At 52.0% G+C, this 16,511-nt stretch overlaps 1 protein-coding gene across 4 annotated transcripts; it reads left to right on the top strand.

The window, feature by feature from the left end:
• Positions 1 to 12,962: 12,962 nt before the first annotated feature.
• On the top strand, positions 12,963 to 16,236 carry LOC120655159 (early nodulin-93-like). 4 transcript variants are annotated; one of them, XR_005667351.1, is made up of 4 exons: positions 12,963 to 13,322; positions 13,400 to 13,686; positions 13,991 to 14,066; positions 15,761 to 16,236. XR_005667351.1 is itself a non-coding variant. In XM_039932895.1 (4 exons), the coding sequence occupies exons 1-4, from the start codon at positions 13,068 to 13,070 to the stop codon at positions 15,844 to 15,846; spliced, it is 402 nt and encodes a 133-aa protein (XP_039788829.1). In that variant the 5' UTR covers positions 12,963 to 13,067; the 3' UTR covers positions 15,847 to 16,236. The 4 variants fall into 4 exon arrangements, 2 of the variants coding, with proteins under 2 accessions (XP_039788829.1, XP_039788830.1); XM_039932895.1 differs by having other exon boundaries at positions 12,963 to 13,245; positions 13,625 to 13,686; XM_039932896.1 differs by lacking the exon at positions 15,761 to 16,236 and adding an exon at positions 14,354 to 14,761 and having other exon boundaries at positions 12,963 to 13,245; positions 13,625 to 13,686.
• The last annotated feature ends 275 nt before the right edge of the window (positions 16,237 to 16,511 follow it).

Genomic DNA, 16,511 nt, shown 5'->3' with positions numbered 1-16,511 from the left:
ATTTAGTTACAATTGGAAATAATTTTTTTTTGTATCTTAATCCACAGATCCTTTACTCATATTTATTCAATCGGAATAATTAATGCAAAATTATGCTTCACGATTATGTACTCATATCGAATTTGTATTATTTTGGGAGCAAATTGAATTATTCTTTGGATACTAATCGCGAGAATGTATATTCTGAGTATACTGATAGCTAGTAAGGCTTACCAGACTAGTGGAATATACTTAGTCGACTCCTAGACATACAAGGTTTTTTGGCTTAAGGGGTTTGTTTTGCGAAAAAACATGTAAAAGTGAGTCCTTACTTTCAAGTTTTAGCATCAAGTTCTAGATCATTTCATCATTCTAGGTAAGATATATTCTACCTTATCAACACCAATTGAAAGCTACACAACCCTAGTCCGACTCTTGGCGTGCTCCGATTATAAGTGATTCCTAATTGAATTCAATCAAATATTGCCCGATATATTTAATAATAAATTTTCATATCTTTACCTATTTCTAAAGAGCGGACCGTTTCTACGGTACTTTCACTTTTGGTCCATCGTTAGACACCGACAAGTGGGTCCCATGTAGTTGCCCTCGCCTAGCTAGCACCGTCTTCCATCTGGACTCGGCCACACGTACAGCTCCTCCGCCCATGTCGTCTTCAACCGGGACTTTGCGTCCGTCCGTCGCCTCCTCTGTGTGCGAATCGCGCCGTGTCCGAGTCAGGCTGAGGTACAACACGGCCGTGATGCTGGGACGCCCGCGGCGTAGACGGTGATGACCCTCCCGAGCACCGCGGCCGGGACGAGGGTCTCCGTGACAGCGAACGGCACCGCGCCCCTAGCCTCGACGGAGCCTCTGCCTCCCGCCCTCATCCTAGCGGTCCCGATGCCCTCCCCTTGGAAGCTCCTGCCGCCGCTCGTCCCCTCTGCGGCCACCGAGCTGCCCCCCGAGCAGTGGGGAGAGGACGAGCTCAGGGTGTACGCGCACCGGCGATGGGTGCGGAAGGGCCCGCTAAGGTTGCGGCCGCCGGCGCGGGAGCATCGGCGCGTCCCAGGAGAGCTCCACCGCATGCTACCTTAAGCATTGGTGGCTGCGTGAGCTGCAGCTCTATGGTTGACGGCAGGGTGAGAGTTGTCATTCCGACATGCAGGAGGACACACAGAAAGTGCTCGACCGAATGCCTGAGCGGAATAGTCGTCAATGTGAGGCTGGCACCAGGACGCACAGAAAGGATTTTTTTTCAAAATAACTAAAGATTAGAAATTGGAAGGTTGCCCAAGACTAAAGAACTTGAATGACAGCTGGATATTCAAAAAAGGATTCCAGAGATAAAAAGATATAGATTGAATGATGGATTTCGAGTTCAAAAAAAAAAACTAGAGAGGCCCAAATCTCCCCTTCCACCCCTATGCATGGGGTCTCTAGAGAGCCCTCCATATGTGAGCCCACTCAACAGCCTCTTACTTCTCACTCCTAGGCATGTGCTCTGCTCTCCTCCTATTGCACCGACCCTCTCATTGTCCTGTCTCGAACGGAGAACCCCATATATAACCACTGCTAGAAAACTAGCCATTAGTACCGGGCGAGAACCCTTGGTTAGTACTGGTTCCCTGCCCGGTACCATCCGAGGGCATTTAGTACCGGTCGGTATGACCGGTACTAAATGACATATTTAGTACCGGTCAAAAACACGAACCGGTACTAAAGATTTTTTCACGAAAAAAAATTAAATTGCTTCTCCAGCTCCTCATCTCTTTCTCTCTCCTCCTGTTTTCTTTCTATCATCGTGCTCCGTCTTTTTCTCTGTTCTTCAAGAACAAGAACAAGAACAGACCTTTGTTCTTCAAGAACAGTGAAAAAGACATAAGCAGTGGCAAGAAAACTTAGAGCAGAAGAAATGGATGAGGAGTCGGAAAAGCTTCACTTAGATTACAATATTCAAACCAAAATTATGAAGATCTATAATTATAAGAAAAAGTATACAACACGATATCACCAAAGAAAAGATTCAACATTCTGAGAATGAAAAAAAAAATCATGGGTCTGCTGGGAGCCGCCGGCGCCGGGGCTTCCGCCGCCGATGCAGGCCGCGCCCGCCTGCGTGCCTCCGATGCCGCTGCAGGCCGCGCCCGCCTGCGCGCCTCCGCCGCCGAGGCCTGGCTGCGCCGCCGGCGAGCCTCCGCCGGGGCCGGGCGGCTCGCGCTCGCGAGCCTCCGCCGGGCCTCGCCGCGCCGCTCGCGCTCGCGTCCGACGCTGCGGCCTCGCCGCGCGCGCGTCCGCCGCCGGGGCTGGGCCGCACCGCCCGCGCGCGCCTCCGACGCCATGCCGCGGCCGGCCGGGGGGCGCCACGTGCCGGGGAGGTCCTGCTCTCGAGAATGGAGAGAAGGGATTGATAGAGACGAGTGAAGAGATGAGAGGAAAATGGAGAAGATAAGGCCGCTGCCCACCGCAGTCTGTCATAAGATTTTTTTTGTTCGTGGTCACGTTAATACTGGACGAAGGCCCCATCCGGTACAAATAGGATATCTTTTGTACCTGGTGGTGTCTCTATCCGGTATTAAATTTTCAAGATGCTATTTAGTACCGGCTGGAGCCACGAGCCGGTACTAAATGATTACTTCTCGACGCCCGTGGTGATTCCAGCCGGTACTATTCGGCTCTCAGGGCACTGTGAGTACCGCCCGATACTAAATTGAGCCTTTAGTACCGGACTAAAGTGTGCCCGGTACTAACGTGCAGGGACGAATGTGCCATTTTCTGGTAGTGAACTTGTTGGATTGTGCCATCGACTTACAACATTCTGATTTTGTACATATTGAAATATGCATTTTCATTGAAAATTCTCATAATATAAAGTTCAACTTATTTTCTAATCATAAGTATAAAATTTTACAAAATATGCCATTGCCCGTAGCAACGCACAGACATTGTTGCTATATATATGAGTCATTGATATGTGGGCCTTAGTTCATCCATATATGAGTCGGAATAGCCTTTTATCAATTGGGATTCTAATTGGAATCTAAACAAATCAGTCAAAATTATAATCGGAACCTGGATAAATAAGTAGGAATCCCAATCGGATCCCAGACAATCAATGTCTAGCATGATTACAACATGACCTACACACGGAGAACGAGCACAAAGTTGGTGATATTATTTTATTGATAATATTACGTAGATTTATTATATTACCCGCAGCAACGCACGGGCACTATGCTAGTATATTAAACTAGCTATATTTTGGGAAGGAATGAGTATTGTACAATCTCAAAGAGAACTTATAGCTTGTGCAAGATAAGGAGAACCGGCGCCTTGGGGCTTGCACGGAAGCTGTCTTGGCCGGCACGCCTGTCAGGGGGCGCGGCGCCCTTGGAGCGCACGTCTCAGGCCACCATCCTATCCTTGACCTGGGGCACTAGGTCGGGGGGCCTCCACATGTCCGGGAGGTCGGGCTTCCGGACCCGTTCGCTTAGCAGCGAAGGCAGCTCCCTGCGCGGCTTAACGGGCTGTCCCGTCATTGGCCCAATAAGTCTGTTGGGCCTTGCTTCATATAAGTTGGGCCTGTTAGGGACCCCTGGTTTATTCCCCCGTCAGAGGTCCCCGAGTGGTTCTACAATTTTGAAATAATCGTGGAGCTGTTGATCTCGGCTTTGATGGTTCCTGAGCGGGACGTCCCATCCAACTTCTCGCGCCTTCAACGTTCGGCATGCGCCAGGCGAGGTGTGACGGGGTCAGGCCCACCTTGATGGCCGGCTGACGGGTCGTGGAATCTCGAGGCCGGTCGTTGCATCTTATCGTTGTACCACGGATGCCTCGTTTTCCCCCGCTCGGGGCCGCCTCCCATTGGTGGGTCGTGCAGCGATCGTGCCCCGAGTGGCGTGGCAGTTGCCGGGCGCGTTGGCGCCGTTCCATTGGCATCTTTAAGAGTGAGTTTGGATAGGTGAGGGCTCTTGGTGTGCCCCGTTCTGGCCGGCCCACTGACTGCTAGGACCGTCGGTGCCTTCGTTGGCCTATAAATAGGGGGATTGTGGATACATGGTTCCACACAAGTAGACGGATCATGGAGTTCCATTCGCTAGTTTTCTCCCTCACACCCCACACCCGTCCTCCAGATGAGAGTGGGCATGGCTCGTTTTTCTGGTGCTAGATGAATGCTTGCGAACGGCGGGGGATCTTCCTCAGGCTGGTGACCGCTGCACGGTGCCAAGAGGTCCTAGGGCCTACTGCTGGAGTAGGCAAGCCAGGCCACTAGTCTGCCTGCTCCCTTGCCAGCAGGCGACAGGGGGCTTCTAGCCTCTCATGGCCTCCTTGGACTCCTCTCGGCGCCAGCCCGGAGACTGGTGGTGGTGCGACACCTCCCTGCCGCGGGGGTTACCCTTTTGCTCTGCATCCTTCTTGCGGTTGCCGCTCCCTCGAGATCTCGGATAGGCAGTTCACGCGTCATCGACGTGGAGCCGTAGATCCGCTGCCTCATCTTCCAACTCATGGTTGGAAGGCTGCATAGCTCAATGCTGTGCGTCGTGGCAGTGGGGGACGGTGAAGGGTTCCTGTCTCACCAGGCAGGGTGGTCTTGCCACCACGATGGGTCTCCACCCTTCCGTCCGGAGGCGGGCGGGTTAGAGTGGTTCGCCTGGAAGACACCGTGTCCAGCAGAAAGGAGATCACGGCCCATCTTCCGTCGTATTAGGAAGATACCCAGGAGCAGGTGCTGGCAGGGAGTCTTGGGCTAACATCCGCTCCGAAGACTTCCCCTCATCGGCATCGTCTGCCTCCTTCTCTGCCAGGGGTTTCTTGGCGCGGCTGGTGCTAGAAGAAGGCTTGCGAGGTGCTACAAGAAGTCTTGCGATGTTCTTTGGCTATGTCCTCCAGCTTGCCAGGTAGCAGCCGTTGCCTTAGCCCCTTTTTGATCCATTGTATCCGCCGTGTCCGTGAGTCGAGGACAGCTAGCTTTCGTTTGTTGTAATGGCTTGGAGCCGATTATTGTAAAGGAAGATTGATGAAACAAAGTTGGCCCTGAGGCGTTCTAGTTTGTTCATTTCTTTTGCATTGTTTTTTCGTTTTCGTGCCTCAACGATGAATGACTCCACTGCGACCGATAGCGATCGGAGGAGGTGAACCCTACCGCTTGACCTAGATGGCACAGAACGGCGAGTTCGGTGAGCTCGATTACGGGTAGGCCCAATTAAGGACAATCCGAGTGAAGTCCGACCCTACTGCGGACGACCGGGTCGACGGAGCCCCAATGGGAGCACTCCACTGCTCTACAGCCCGCATCCCAGACAGATACCCGAGCCGTCAACCAGCTCGGGGGGGCCTAGATGGCCTCCCCCTGGAGGGGATTCCGTGGAACGCTAGAGGCCGGATCGGACAAGAAAGGCTGAGACGACCCGAGTGCTGCCGGGGCAAGTCGGGCGTGGGCCGCTTGGTGCTCGTCTCGGTTTTTCTTCCCTGGCTCTTAGAGTCAAGGTAGCGCGGAGCCCTTGACGGACTAGCTTTCGAACCTTGAGATCGAATCGTGCGGTTGCGATTCTTTTGAGGCATCGAAATGGTCCGCCAGCTTCCCTGCAATCGGAAACAAATAGACGACGAGGATTTAATTGAAACTGTAGGGTACGCACCCGTAGATTTGATGTGTCGCGCCGGTCGCAGTGGAGAGGTCCGTTCGTGGCGGCTCGTGTCTCGAAGCGTCGCGTCACTCGGGAACCGCTGTGGAGTGATGACGGTGTTCGTCTATTTAATCCTCTGCCTTCCGCCGCCTCGTCTCCATCGACATTGCTTCCTACCATTTTCTTGGAGAAAAGACACAGAGAAGAGGGGAAGGTGAAGGTGCAAGGAGAAGGAGAACAAGGAGGAACTCTAACCGCACTAGTCGTCGTCGTCGACCCTCCTCGATGGCCGGCGACAAGCGTCCTCGCGACGAGGAGTCCAGTGCCGAGCCATGCGGTCTGCCGCGGGCGCACCACGAGTTCTTCCGGGGGAGGTACTTTTCGGCATTGTCCTCGTTCTTCTGTCCCTGCATTTTGTTTTGTTGTGTTCATGATGGTACCTGTGTGGAGGTAGGGTAACGTTGTCGGGTCCCGGAGTGTGGATCGCCGGGCAAGGCGGCGTTGGACCGTCGGGTGGCCCTGGCGCCTCTGAGTCCTCTTCGTCCGGCGGGCCCCTGGCGTGGGATGGCGCTGGGGAGTCTGGTGTTGCTGCCGGCGGCTCGGCGTCATCCTCTATCACGCCACTGCCGTCGATTGTTGCCGCTCCACCAGTCGCGGCTGCTGGAGCGCTGGGCTTGCCTGTGCCAGACTCGCCCGTGCAAGGTTTGCCAGCTGTGTCCGCCGCTTCCTCCGGGTCTGACTCCAGGGGAGTCAACCCGGACATAGTGGCTTTGCAGCGGGAGTGCAACCTGGCACGCGGTCGCTTCTCGGCCGCCACGGTCGAGATCGAGAACCTGCGGGACAGCCTTCAGGCGGTCGAGGTGGCTCGGGGTGCCACCGAGGGGGAGGTGCGCGCGGTGAGGGACACCGCGGCGGACGCACAGGCCCGCGCCTTCGGTGAGTTCCGATCTTGATCGCGTCTTCTTTCCCCTGTTTTTCCCTGCATCTTATACATTTTACCTGTAGTGCTGGAGGAGGAGTTGGAGGCCATCCGCCGTGAGGTGACGGATCTACAACGCCACCTCGGCGAGGTGGAGGACTAGTGCGAGGCTCTGGAGGAGGGCGCACTCGCCGTCTTCCGTGTGGTGGAGCTGCGGGCGCCCATGAGGGTGGACCAGCTCCATGCCTTCCCCGAGATCATCCGGTCGTCGGTGAGGCTGGGGATCCGCCGTGGTGCCGCAGCTGCACTGGCTGCCCTCCGTCTGCGCACTGGGTCGCACCTCGGGGGAATCGACCTCAGCTTCCCGGAGACCTCGAGCGCGTCGTCTCGTCGGCTGGCCATGCGAGACTTCGCCGGATTCGGACGGGTCACCGCGGCGGAGATGGATGTTGACAACCTCCTGCAGCGCGGCGCAGACCCGGAGCTGGATGGGCCGTAGGGTCTCGGCGGGATGGCGACGGAGCGCAGGGCCGGCCGACGGCCACTTCTTTTTATTTTGTGTCTCAAGCCGTTCGTGCGGCTTTGGAGAACCTCTGGGGCGTCCACCGTGTGCGTGGCGCCCCTAACTATGTTTGAATTTTTGTTCGTATTTCATCTTTGCTCCGTTTTTCGTCTTGCCCGAGTGCACCGAGCTGGAAGTGGCCGGGTCAGGGCACTTGGACTGAGCCGCTAGTGCTGCTTACAGAAAGAAGCGACGTAACTGTTCTATGTTCCAAGAGTTGGTCAGAATGTTACCGTCGGAGTCTTTTAGCTTGTAGGTACCTGGTCGTATCACTTCTACGATGCTGTAGGGTCCTTCCCATGGCGGCGAGAGCTTGTGCTTTTTCTTCGTCGACATGACCCGTCGTAGCACCAGATCTCCGACCTGCAGCGTCCTCTCCCGTATGCGCCTCTCGTGGTACCTTTGTAGAGTTTGTTGGTAGCGAGCCGATCGGAGGAGCGTAGCTAGCCTTGCGTCTTCCAAAATTTCCATCGCGTCCCTCTGGGCTTCGGATGCCGTTGCTGGGTCAAAGGCTTTGACTCTCGGCGCACCGTAGTCCCGGTCGGAGGGCAGCACGGCTTCGGAGCCGTATGTTAAGAAGAAAGGCATCAGCCTTGTGGATCGGTTGGGTGTAGTTCGCAAGCTCCAGAGCACTGCCGGCAGTTCTTCCACCCAACGACCCGTGAACTTTTTGAGCATGTCAAAAATGCGTGGTTTGAGCCCTTGGAGGATTAAGTCGTTGGCTTTTTCTACTTGCCCGTTCGTGCGCGGGTGTCCGACCGATGCCCAGTCGATCCGGATCCCGTACCATTCTGCGAACTCTTGGAAGTAATGACCTGTGAAATTGGTCCCGTTGTTTGTGATGATGGAGTTGGGCACCCCGAATCTGTAGACGATGTCCAGGAAGAACTTGACGGCCTCCTTGGAGTCGATCGTGGTTATCGGCTTTGCCTCTATCTATTTTGTGAACTTATCGATTGCGACAAGTAGGTGGGTGAACCCTCCTGGTGCCTTTTTGAGTGGCCTGACCATGTCTAGGCCCCATACGGCGAATGGCCATGTTATGGGGATGGTCTAGAGCACCTGGGCTGGTAGGTGGGTTTGTTTGGCGTAGAACTGGCATCCTTTGCATGCACGGACGATGTCTTCCGCGTTGCGCCAGGCTGTTGGCCAGTAAAATCCCTGTCGGAATGCCTTTCCAACCAAGGAGCGTGGCGCAGCGTGGTGTCCGTAGATCCCGGCATGTATCTCGAGAAGGAGCTCCTTGCCCTGGGCAATGGGGATGCACTTCATGAGAATGCCAGTCTCTGAGGGACTGCACTTGTAGAGTTTGCTATCGATTACAGCGAACATCTTGGCCGGTCGGGCGACACGACGGGCTGCATTACGATCCTCGGGGAGGACTTTGTGTAGGAGATAAGCCAACAGGTCAACTCTCCAGTCTGTGTTGTCTGGCTGGCTTGGGTCGGATTGCTCCATGGCGACACAGGTTGGGCCCCCGGGTGTCTGGTCGGGGGCTGGGTCAAAGGGAGCGTGCTCAGTTTTTTGCGCATGCTCTGCTTCCTCTATTTTTTTCTTGTCTGCGTGTTGACGGTCATTAATGACCAATTTCGACCGTGAACTCCTGCACAAAAAGGGACTAAAATGTGGAATAAATGCTAGGATAGGTTTAATTACTAACGGATTCCACAGGTGATGTTCTAGAATGTGTGCAGGTGATTTCCAGCTGATTTTGCAGTATAATGGTGTGGTTTGATCCAGGACATAACGTTCCAGTAAATCAGGACACGACACGTGTCAGAATATGGAATAGATGGTCCACCAGAGCAAGACACCAACAGTACAAGAGCCAATACCTGTGCCAATGACAAGTGGGCCCAGAAAGAAACCCATGGACCGAAAGGGGCGGTCGGTGGGCCCACTGGGAGGCCAGCCGACCAGGCCCATGGGCCCCACCGCCTCAACTTTGCCATGTGGTGCTCCCTCACTGGCTCCCAATGTCGGTTCTGCAGAGAAAAGCTGCGATCTCGGGGTGGCTCCCTCCTATAAATACAAGGGGAGGGTTAGAGGAATGAACACACACATTACACCCTCTCAACTCACCTTTCTCCCTTGGAGCTTGAGGCCTTCATCCTAGATGCTTAGGTAGACTAGGAGGTGTAGAAGAAGAGGAGGAGAGTGAGGAGGAGTCGAGGGAAGTGCCAGGTCTGTCGGCACTCTTCTCCACTTGTGCCTCGACGGATGCTTATTCGGCTGTAAGTGTTCGAGACTTTCTTTATTTGTTTATTTGGAATTAGATTTTAGATCGCAAGTTATCATTTCTGCCTTATATTAGTTGATGTGTATGCTAGCGAGTAGCATTTGATCTTAGCTTAAGACCCCGGATAGAAAAGGGTAGTCTTGGTCAGGGCTAAGGTTAGTAGAGAAAGGCGTAGACGTGGTGTCTAGGCTGGACTATACCACTCAGTTGTCTGATAGTCTCACGGTTTGTAGAGTTAGTCGGCATGTGGTGACAGCCCTGTTCGAGCCTTTTCGTAATCCTCCACGTTCGGATATCAGATAGAGCACATATTGGAGCTATCGGCTTGTATAAGCCAGTCGATACATTTAGCTCGAAGTATAACGGCGACATGATCTCTTCTTCTAGGCATAGATTCTAGATATAGAAAGTCATCTTTTCTATTTTCTCCACACCGACGTGTGTGTCCTTGGATGAACCTGAACCTGTAGATAGCATACTCACGTTCCCTAGTGGATACGATACCCTGGAATACTCCTGGGTGAAAGCTACAGCGGTATCCGTGCGCTTGCGGATTTTATTCGTGATGTTACCAAATACCAACACTGCGTCCGGCTGTCTTTCATGCGCCGACGGCGCGCTCAGGTCGTTGACAAATACTCCGCTGGGTGCCGGCTTGCGCTCGGCGGCCATTTTTGCGAGAGCGTCCGCGTCAGGGTTTTGCTTCCGCGGGATGTGGTGGAGCTCCAAACCCCGGAATCTCCCTTCCAGCTTACGGACCTCCTGGCAGTATGCGTCCATGAGAGGGCTCTCGTAGTTGGAGTTCTTCATGACTTGGTCGATTACTAGCTTGGAGTCACCATAGACAGACAGGCAGGTTGCCCCGATGTCGATGGCTATACGGAGGCCGCTGATGAGTGCCTCATACTCTGAAATATTGTTGGATGCGGGAAAATGGAGGCGAACCGCGTACTGGAACTTGCCTCCCTCTGGGGAGACCAAGACGACCCCGGCCCCGGCGCCGGGTCCCATGACCCACCCGTCGAAGTAGAGGGTCCAGTACTCATGAGAGATTTCTGGGGTCGGGGCCTGGACTTCCGTCCACTCGGCGATGAAATCGGCTAGGGACTGGGATTTTATCGCCGCGCATGGAACTTGATGTCATAGCCCATGAGCTCGACTGCCATTTAGAAATCCATCCCACGGCATCGCGGTTGCGGACAACTTCTCCGAGTGGGAACGAGGTGACGACCGACACCTCATGCTCGGTGAAGTAGTGTTGGAGCTTCTTGGCTGCCATGATGACGGCGTACAGAAGCTTCTATGTCTGAGGGTACAGTGACTTGGTGTCTGTTAGTACCTCGCTGACAAAATATATGGGCCGTTGGACCTTCAGGGCGTGTCCTTGCTCTTCCCTTTCAACTACCAGTGCGGCACTGACCACGTGGTTGGTAGCTGCTAAGTAAAGTAAAAGGGTTCGCAGGACTTCGGTGCCATGAGCACCTGTGGAGAGGACAAGAGAGCCTTGAGGCGGTCAAGGGCCACCTGGGCCTCCTCCGTCCAAACAAAGGTGTCGGATTTCTTGAGGAGTTTGTATAGGGGCAGGCCTCGTTCTTCCAACCGAGCGATGAATCGGCTGAGCGCCGCCAGGCATCCTGTTAGTCTTTGGATGCCCTTAACGCCACGGATGGGTCCCATGTTGGTGATGGCCGTAATTTTGTCGCGGTTGGCTTCGATGCCACGCTCAGACACCATGTACCTGAGTAATTTGCCCTTACGCACGCCAAATGTGCATTTCTCGGGATTCAACTTGGTGTTGAATCTTTTGAGATTTGTGAATGTGGCGCTTAGGGTGGCGACCAGGTCGTCCGCGCGTGGTGTTTTGACAACGGTGTCGTCGACGTAGACCGCGACCATTGCCTGAGGCGGGTCTGACCGGTCGGGTTCGATCGGCGGGTTGATCTGGTCGGAGAAGCAGGATTGCATGCATCGCTGGTATGTTGCTCCCGTATTTTTTAGACCGAAAGGCATCGATACGTAGCAGTATGAGCCGAACGGCGTGATGAAGGATGTCGCGAGCTGGTCGGATTCCTTCATCGCTATCTGGTGATAGCCCGAGTAAGCGTCTAGAAAGGATAAGATCTCGCACTCGGAGGTGGAGTCGATTATCTGATCTATTCTAGGCAAAGGAAAAGGGTCTTTGGGGCAAGCCTTGTTCAGGCTGGTGTAGTCAACACACATCCTCCATTGACCGGTTTTCTTTCTTACAAGGACTGGGTTAGATAGCCAGTCAGAGTGGTAGACTTCTTTAATGAAGCCGGCAGCTAATAGCTTAGCTATCTCCTCTCCTATGGCCCTGCGCCTCTCGTCGTCGAAGCGGCACAGTCGTTGCTGGACGGGCTTGGATCCCGGCAAAATGCGGAGCTCATGCTCGGCGACCTCCCTAGGGATGCCCGGCATGTCAGACGACTTCCAAGCAAAAGTGTCCTTGTTGGCGCGGAGGAAGTCGACGAGCGCGTGTTCCTATTTGGTCGGCAGCTGAGAGCTGATCAGCACCGTCTTGGTTGGGTCGGTGTTGTCGACCGCGACCGCCTTGGACTCGTCGATTGAGATGAACGCTGGTGCCTGGCTGGGCTTGCCAGGGTCGGGGCGGCACTCGGCAGTGGTGGCGCGAAGCTGGCTGAGTTCGCCGCGGTGGTGGCGAGATCGTAATACTCACGGCTGCTGACGTAGGCCCGCTCGAAGGAGCCGCTCACGGTGATGAGCCCGTTCGGGCCTGGCATCTTGAGCTTGAGGTATGTGTAGTTGGGCACCGCCATGAACTTGGCGTAAGCGGGGCGCCCGAGGAGGGCGTGGTACACCCCCTTCCAGTCCACCACCTCGAACGTGAGGGTCTCGGTGCGGAAGTTGGTCTTGCTGCCGAACGTGACCGACAAGTCGATGTTGCCGACTGGGTAGGCCTTCATGCCCGGCAAGATGCCGTAGAAGGGGAAGGGGGAATCCCGAAGGCAGCCTCGCGGGATTCCCATGGCCTCCAAGGTGTCCAAGTAGAGGATGTTGAGGCTGTTGCCCCCGTCCATCAGCACCTTGGATAGGCACATGTTGCTGATGACGGGGTCGACGACGAAAGGATAGCTCCCAGGTCGAGGGATGCTCGCCGGATGATCGTCCTGATCGAAAATAATGGGCGTGGATGCCCACTTCAACTTTCTAGGAATGGAACTTGCGGCTGCACATACCTCGCGGAGTCGCACTTTCTGCAGTCGCCTAGAGCACTCGTCCTCCAGGCCGCCGATGATCACCATGCACCGATCCACGTCCGGGAACTCTCCTTCCGCCGGCTTCCCTTTCTCCTGGCCGGCGTCGGGCCGCTTGTCGCGGTCGTCGCCGTCGGTCTTGGCTGTCCGTCGGAGGAGGCGCTTCATCATATCACAAGCTTTGAACTTATGGTTCACCAGATAGCCATGGTTGGTGCATGGCTTATCCTGGAGCTGGTAAAAGTGGTCGTTTCTCAGAGGACGCTTGTCTTGACGCTCGGCCGTTGCGACCTCGCCGGCGGCGGGAGGTCGGCGGTTCTTCTTGTTTTTTCTGTCCTCACGGCCCGAAGAAGGCCTGTCGCGGTCACGCCACTTTTCTTTCGCCGCGTGCTGGTCGCTAGCTCGCTGGCCATTCTATTTCTGCCAATTCTCCGCCCAGCGCCCAGCGCGAACTCCAGCAGCGGAGGGAGCTAGAACTAGGAGAAGGAGAGTCCAGGGAGAACCCATGGCCGGCAGGAGCTTCTTGATCCGGTCTCCCAAGGAGGAGTCCGACGCCGCCAATCTCGTGCGGAAGGGAGCTCGCACTGAGGGCCGTGCAAATCTAGGTGTCCCAGGTTGGGCGGGTGGTTGGGGCCAGGCTCTGGGGCTCCGGGGATCATCGTGGAGCCAAAGATGGCTTTTTGGTTCGGTTTCGATCCCCATTCTCCCCCGAGGGGATACCGTTCTATTCCCCTTTGTCTTGACGGCCTTGAGTCAGCGGGTATCTGGAGATGGCTTCGATTATTATTACTACTACATTTGCACTCACATAGTCACATGACGTCTCTTGATCTGCAGTTCCTTGTGAATCAATATATTCAGTGTTCTCTTCCCTGGAGGCATTATTTTCTGATGTCTTAGCAGACCCAGTTGGTGAAGCTACTAGGCAGTGGCACGCTGTTTTCTGAATGAATAAAGTGGCAGAGTGGGAGCTTTTATTGGCCTTACGGAATTATGATCTGAGTTTCAGGTTGTGCATTTTTTTTTGCTGCAATGCTAATTTCTAGAGTGTTCCTGTTACAGAGGCTGTACTACTGGGAGCGAAGAATGCTGCAATTGCTGGTTCTGTGGTAGCAGTTCCCACGGTGCGTAATTGTTTAACTATTTAATTTGCAGTCTGTAGTTTATGTACACTTCCCCCATGAAATTTAATGTCCATGCTTGAGAGAGGGTATATCATCATTTGCTATGTTTGCTTCTTTTTTTTAAGGGAATCATTCCATCGACCTGCTATATCCCGTCTTATAATTTAGTAGGAAGTGAAATTCTGATGACTTTAAAAGATTAACTAGCTACCTTCTATCGATCCCCATATGTTTAACTATGAAATGATTTGGATTGTTATCTTGTATATAGTACTGATCTACATGGAAAATTTATCTGCTGCAGTTGGTCGGCTGCCGTGTCCTTCCTTGGGCTAAGGCTAATCTCAACTACACCGCACAAGCACTCATCATATCTGCAGGTACCATTCTACTGAAAACTAGTTATTGAGCTAATTTAGCTGTAATGATTCCAGAGAATTGCCATATAGTTGCAACATGATATTGAATTTGTGTATGTGGTAGCTTAAATATCTTAGTGAATCACTGTGTTACAACTCATCTTTGATGGATAATACTCGCACTGTTTTACAGTATAAAGTAACCACATGAAGATACATAGGTAAAAAATCCAACATGGTGCGATGGTGCCTATTTGTTGGGATGTGCTGAAAGACACTTATTTCGAATCTTTATCCTATTGGTTCAGGCTTTCAAGTTGTCATGCGACTCAGTCATTAGGGGGCTGTTTGGATGGAGCCTGGCAGGCAGCTTGCCGCCCAGGCAGCGATCTTGGCCCCAGGCGACCGAAATCGGACGCCTGGGCTCGCTGTCTGCGCCAGGCAGCTTTGCCAGGTCACCAAGCAAACAAGCCCTAGATGCTTCCCCCCTATTTAGGATTTCCATTATAACAATATCTTATCCTCTCCTGTTTAGTACATATATCAGATGTTCTTGTACTTGGCCCATTGTTTCAAAAAAACATTCCTAGAATTTGTCACTTACTTAAAAGGATCCAATCCTCTATGATTCACAACCCCTTTTTCTTCTGTTCAACTTCTGAGCGATGTATCTTTCCAGTTTTCTGTTTATAATCGAAATTCAATCTATTGACTTACGCCAACTTTAAATGTTGTTTGAAATGTTGAGAAATAACATGTGTGATGCATGAATAAAGTCTGACATTCTAAAATAGAAAAGCATCCGGCATCTACCTTACATTAATGGATGATTCTTCAATGCTCATATTACTACAGAAAAGTAGAACCACCTTCTTTTTATTCTGATGTTGTTAAGCGGGAACGTACAAACAGGACTTATGGTAATGAATTACTGGCATGTTTCTGTGACTAGTAAGATAAATGAAATACCACTGTTCGGAAAAGAGTGCATGTGGAGTCGGGTTTTGTTTCACTTTCTTTGTCAAGTGAGTAGCTTTAAATGTCTCATCTGACAGTAGCATAGAAGACAGAAGTAACATCACCAGTCTTGAGTCTTAATTAAGATGCAAAGCAGAATGCCGTGCAATAACATTGACAAAATGAAATATGTTGGAGTGTTGGTTCTGTCTGTCTGGAGGTTATTGGTTTATTATAGGGCTTATGTTAATGTACTTAAAATATGCTGTGCAAGTGAAGTATTTGAACAAGTACAGATTGCCAGCTTATCACACCTTTTAATTTTTGTTCACTCTTACCTAATTTTTAAGGTACATACTTTGAATTGCTGCAACCAGAGCTTTATTTCTTCTTTCTTTTCTTGTTTTTTTCCTTCCAAGTTCTTGTGAGTCTGGATGATCACAGCTGTCCCAATGAGGTTGCTATCTTGTTTTCAGAATGGACTTGAACAACATAAAGTGTTATTGTAGTTTAAATTAACAAGTTCACTAGTCTAATGGTACATGAAGTGACTATAGTTGGCAATTGGTTATCTGAAGCGTTTTTACAGTTTTACCATATTTTGATAACATAAATGCTATTCAGAACACCACTAAAACTGATCCAGCAACATATAGTAGCTTTATTTTTGTTGCATTACCTTATACAAGCTAGATTTATAAATTAACATGCTCATTGGACAGAAGGCCATTCTGAAAATTTACTGGTTTATTTGTCAGCCTGTATCGCTGGCTTCTTCATCACTGCCGATAAAACCATTCTCCGGAACGCAAGACAAAACACCATCGGGAAGCTTGAGAAGTAGACTTTGCAGATATATGGCTGAAATGGCTCGCCGATTTTGGTGTTTCGCTACTCCAGCCAGTTGTGCTGTAAAGACTTACCTGACGGACTCAACCGGTGCATCCAGTTTTCCCCCAATTTAATTTGGAATAAAATATGGGGCTAATGGGTATACGCCTGTGTAATGTGGAATACGAGACCTGCTTCTTTGTCACTTGTCAGGGGTTGTAAGACTGTTGAGTAAAATGCTAGTATATGGTATTGGTTTTTTTCCCATCACGGGCGAACCTGAAATTTCATTACTAGAAGCAACCAAATTATAGGATGATTCAGCAAGGGGCGCATAGTATATGCTATTGATGAGCAATGCAATGCAACTATTTCAGTGACATACATATATCTTCATCAAGCATGCCTTATATAGTTATGTACAGCTTGACCTTGCACAATTTCAGCGTTTTTTGGTATCAACTCAATGACCTCGCCAAAAAATATGGTATCAACTGAATGAAAATCACCGAACTCGTGCTTTCATCTCAGTTTGGGCTGGCCAATTAGGTGCTAAACGGGCCGATGATCGGAGAAAGGCTGCCGTTGGGCTCATCTAACAACTGAGTGAGAGAGCTCTGAAACTGGAGGCAGGCCGCTACGCCATCGACACGTGGCCGCGCGCGCAGCAGAAATACG

This window comes from Panicum virgatum, chromosome 1N, assembly GCF_016808335.1.
Source record: "Panicum virgatum strain AP13 chromosome 1N, P.virgatum_v5, whole genome shotgun sequence".
Classification (NCBI taxonomy): Eukaryota; Viridiplantae; Streptophyta; class Magnoliopsida; order Poales; family Poaceae; genus Panicum; species Panicum virgatum.
The sequence above is the reverse complement of the archived record's forward strand: the minus strand, read 5'-3'. Positions and strand labels throughout refer to the sequence as shown.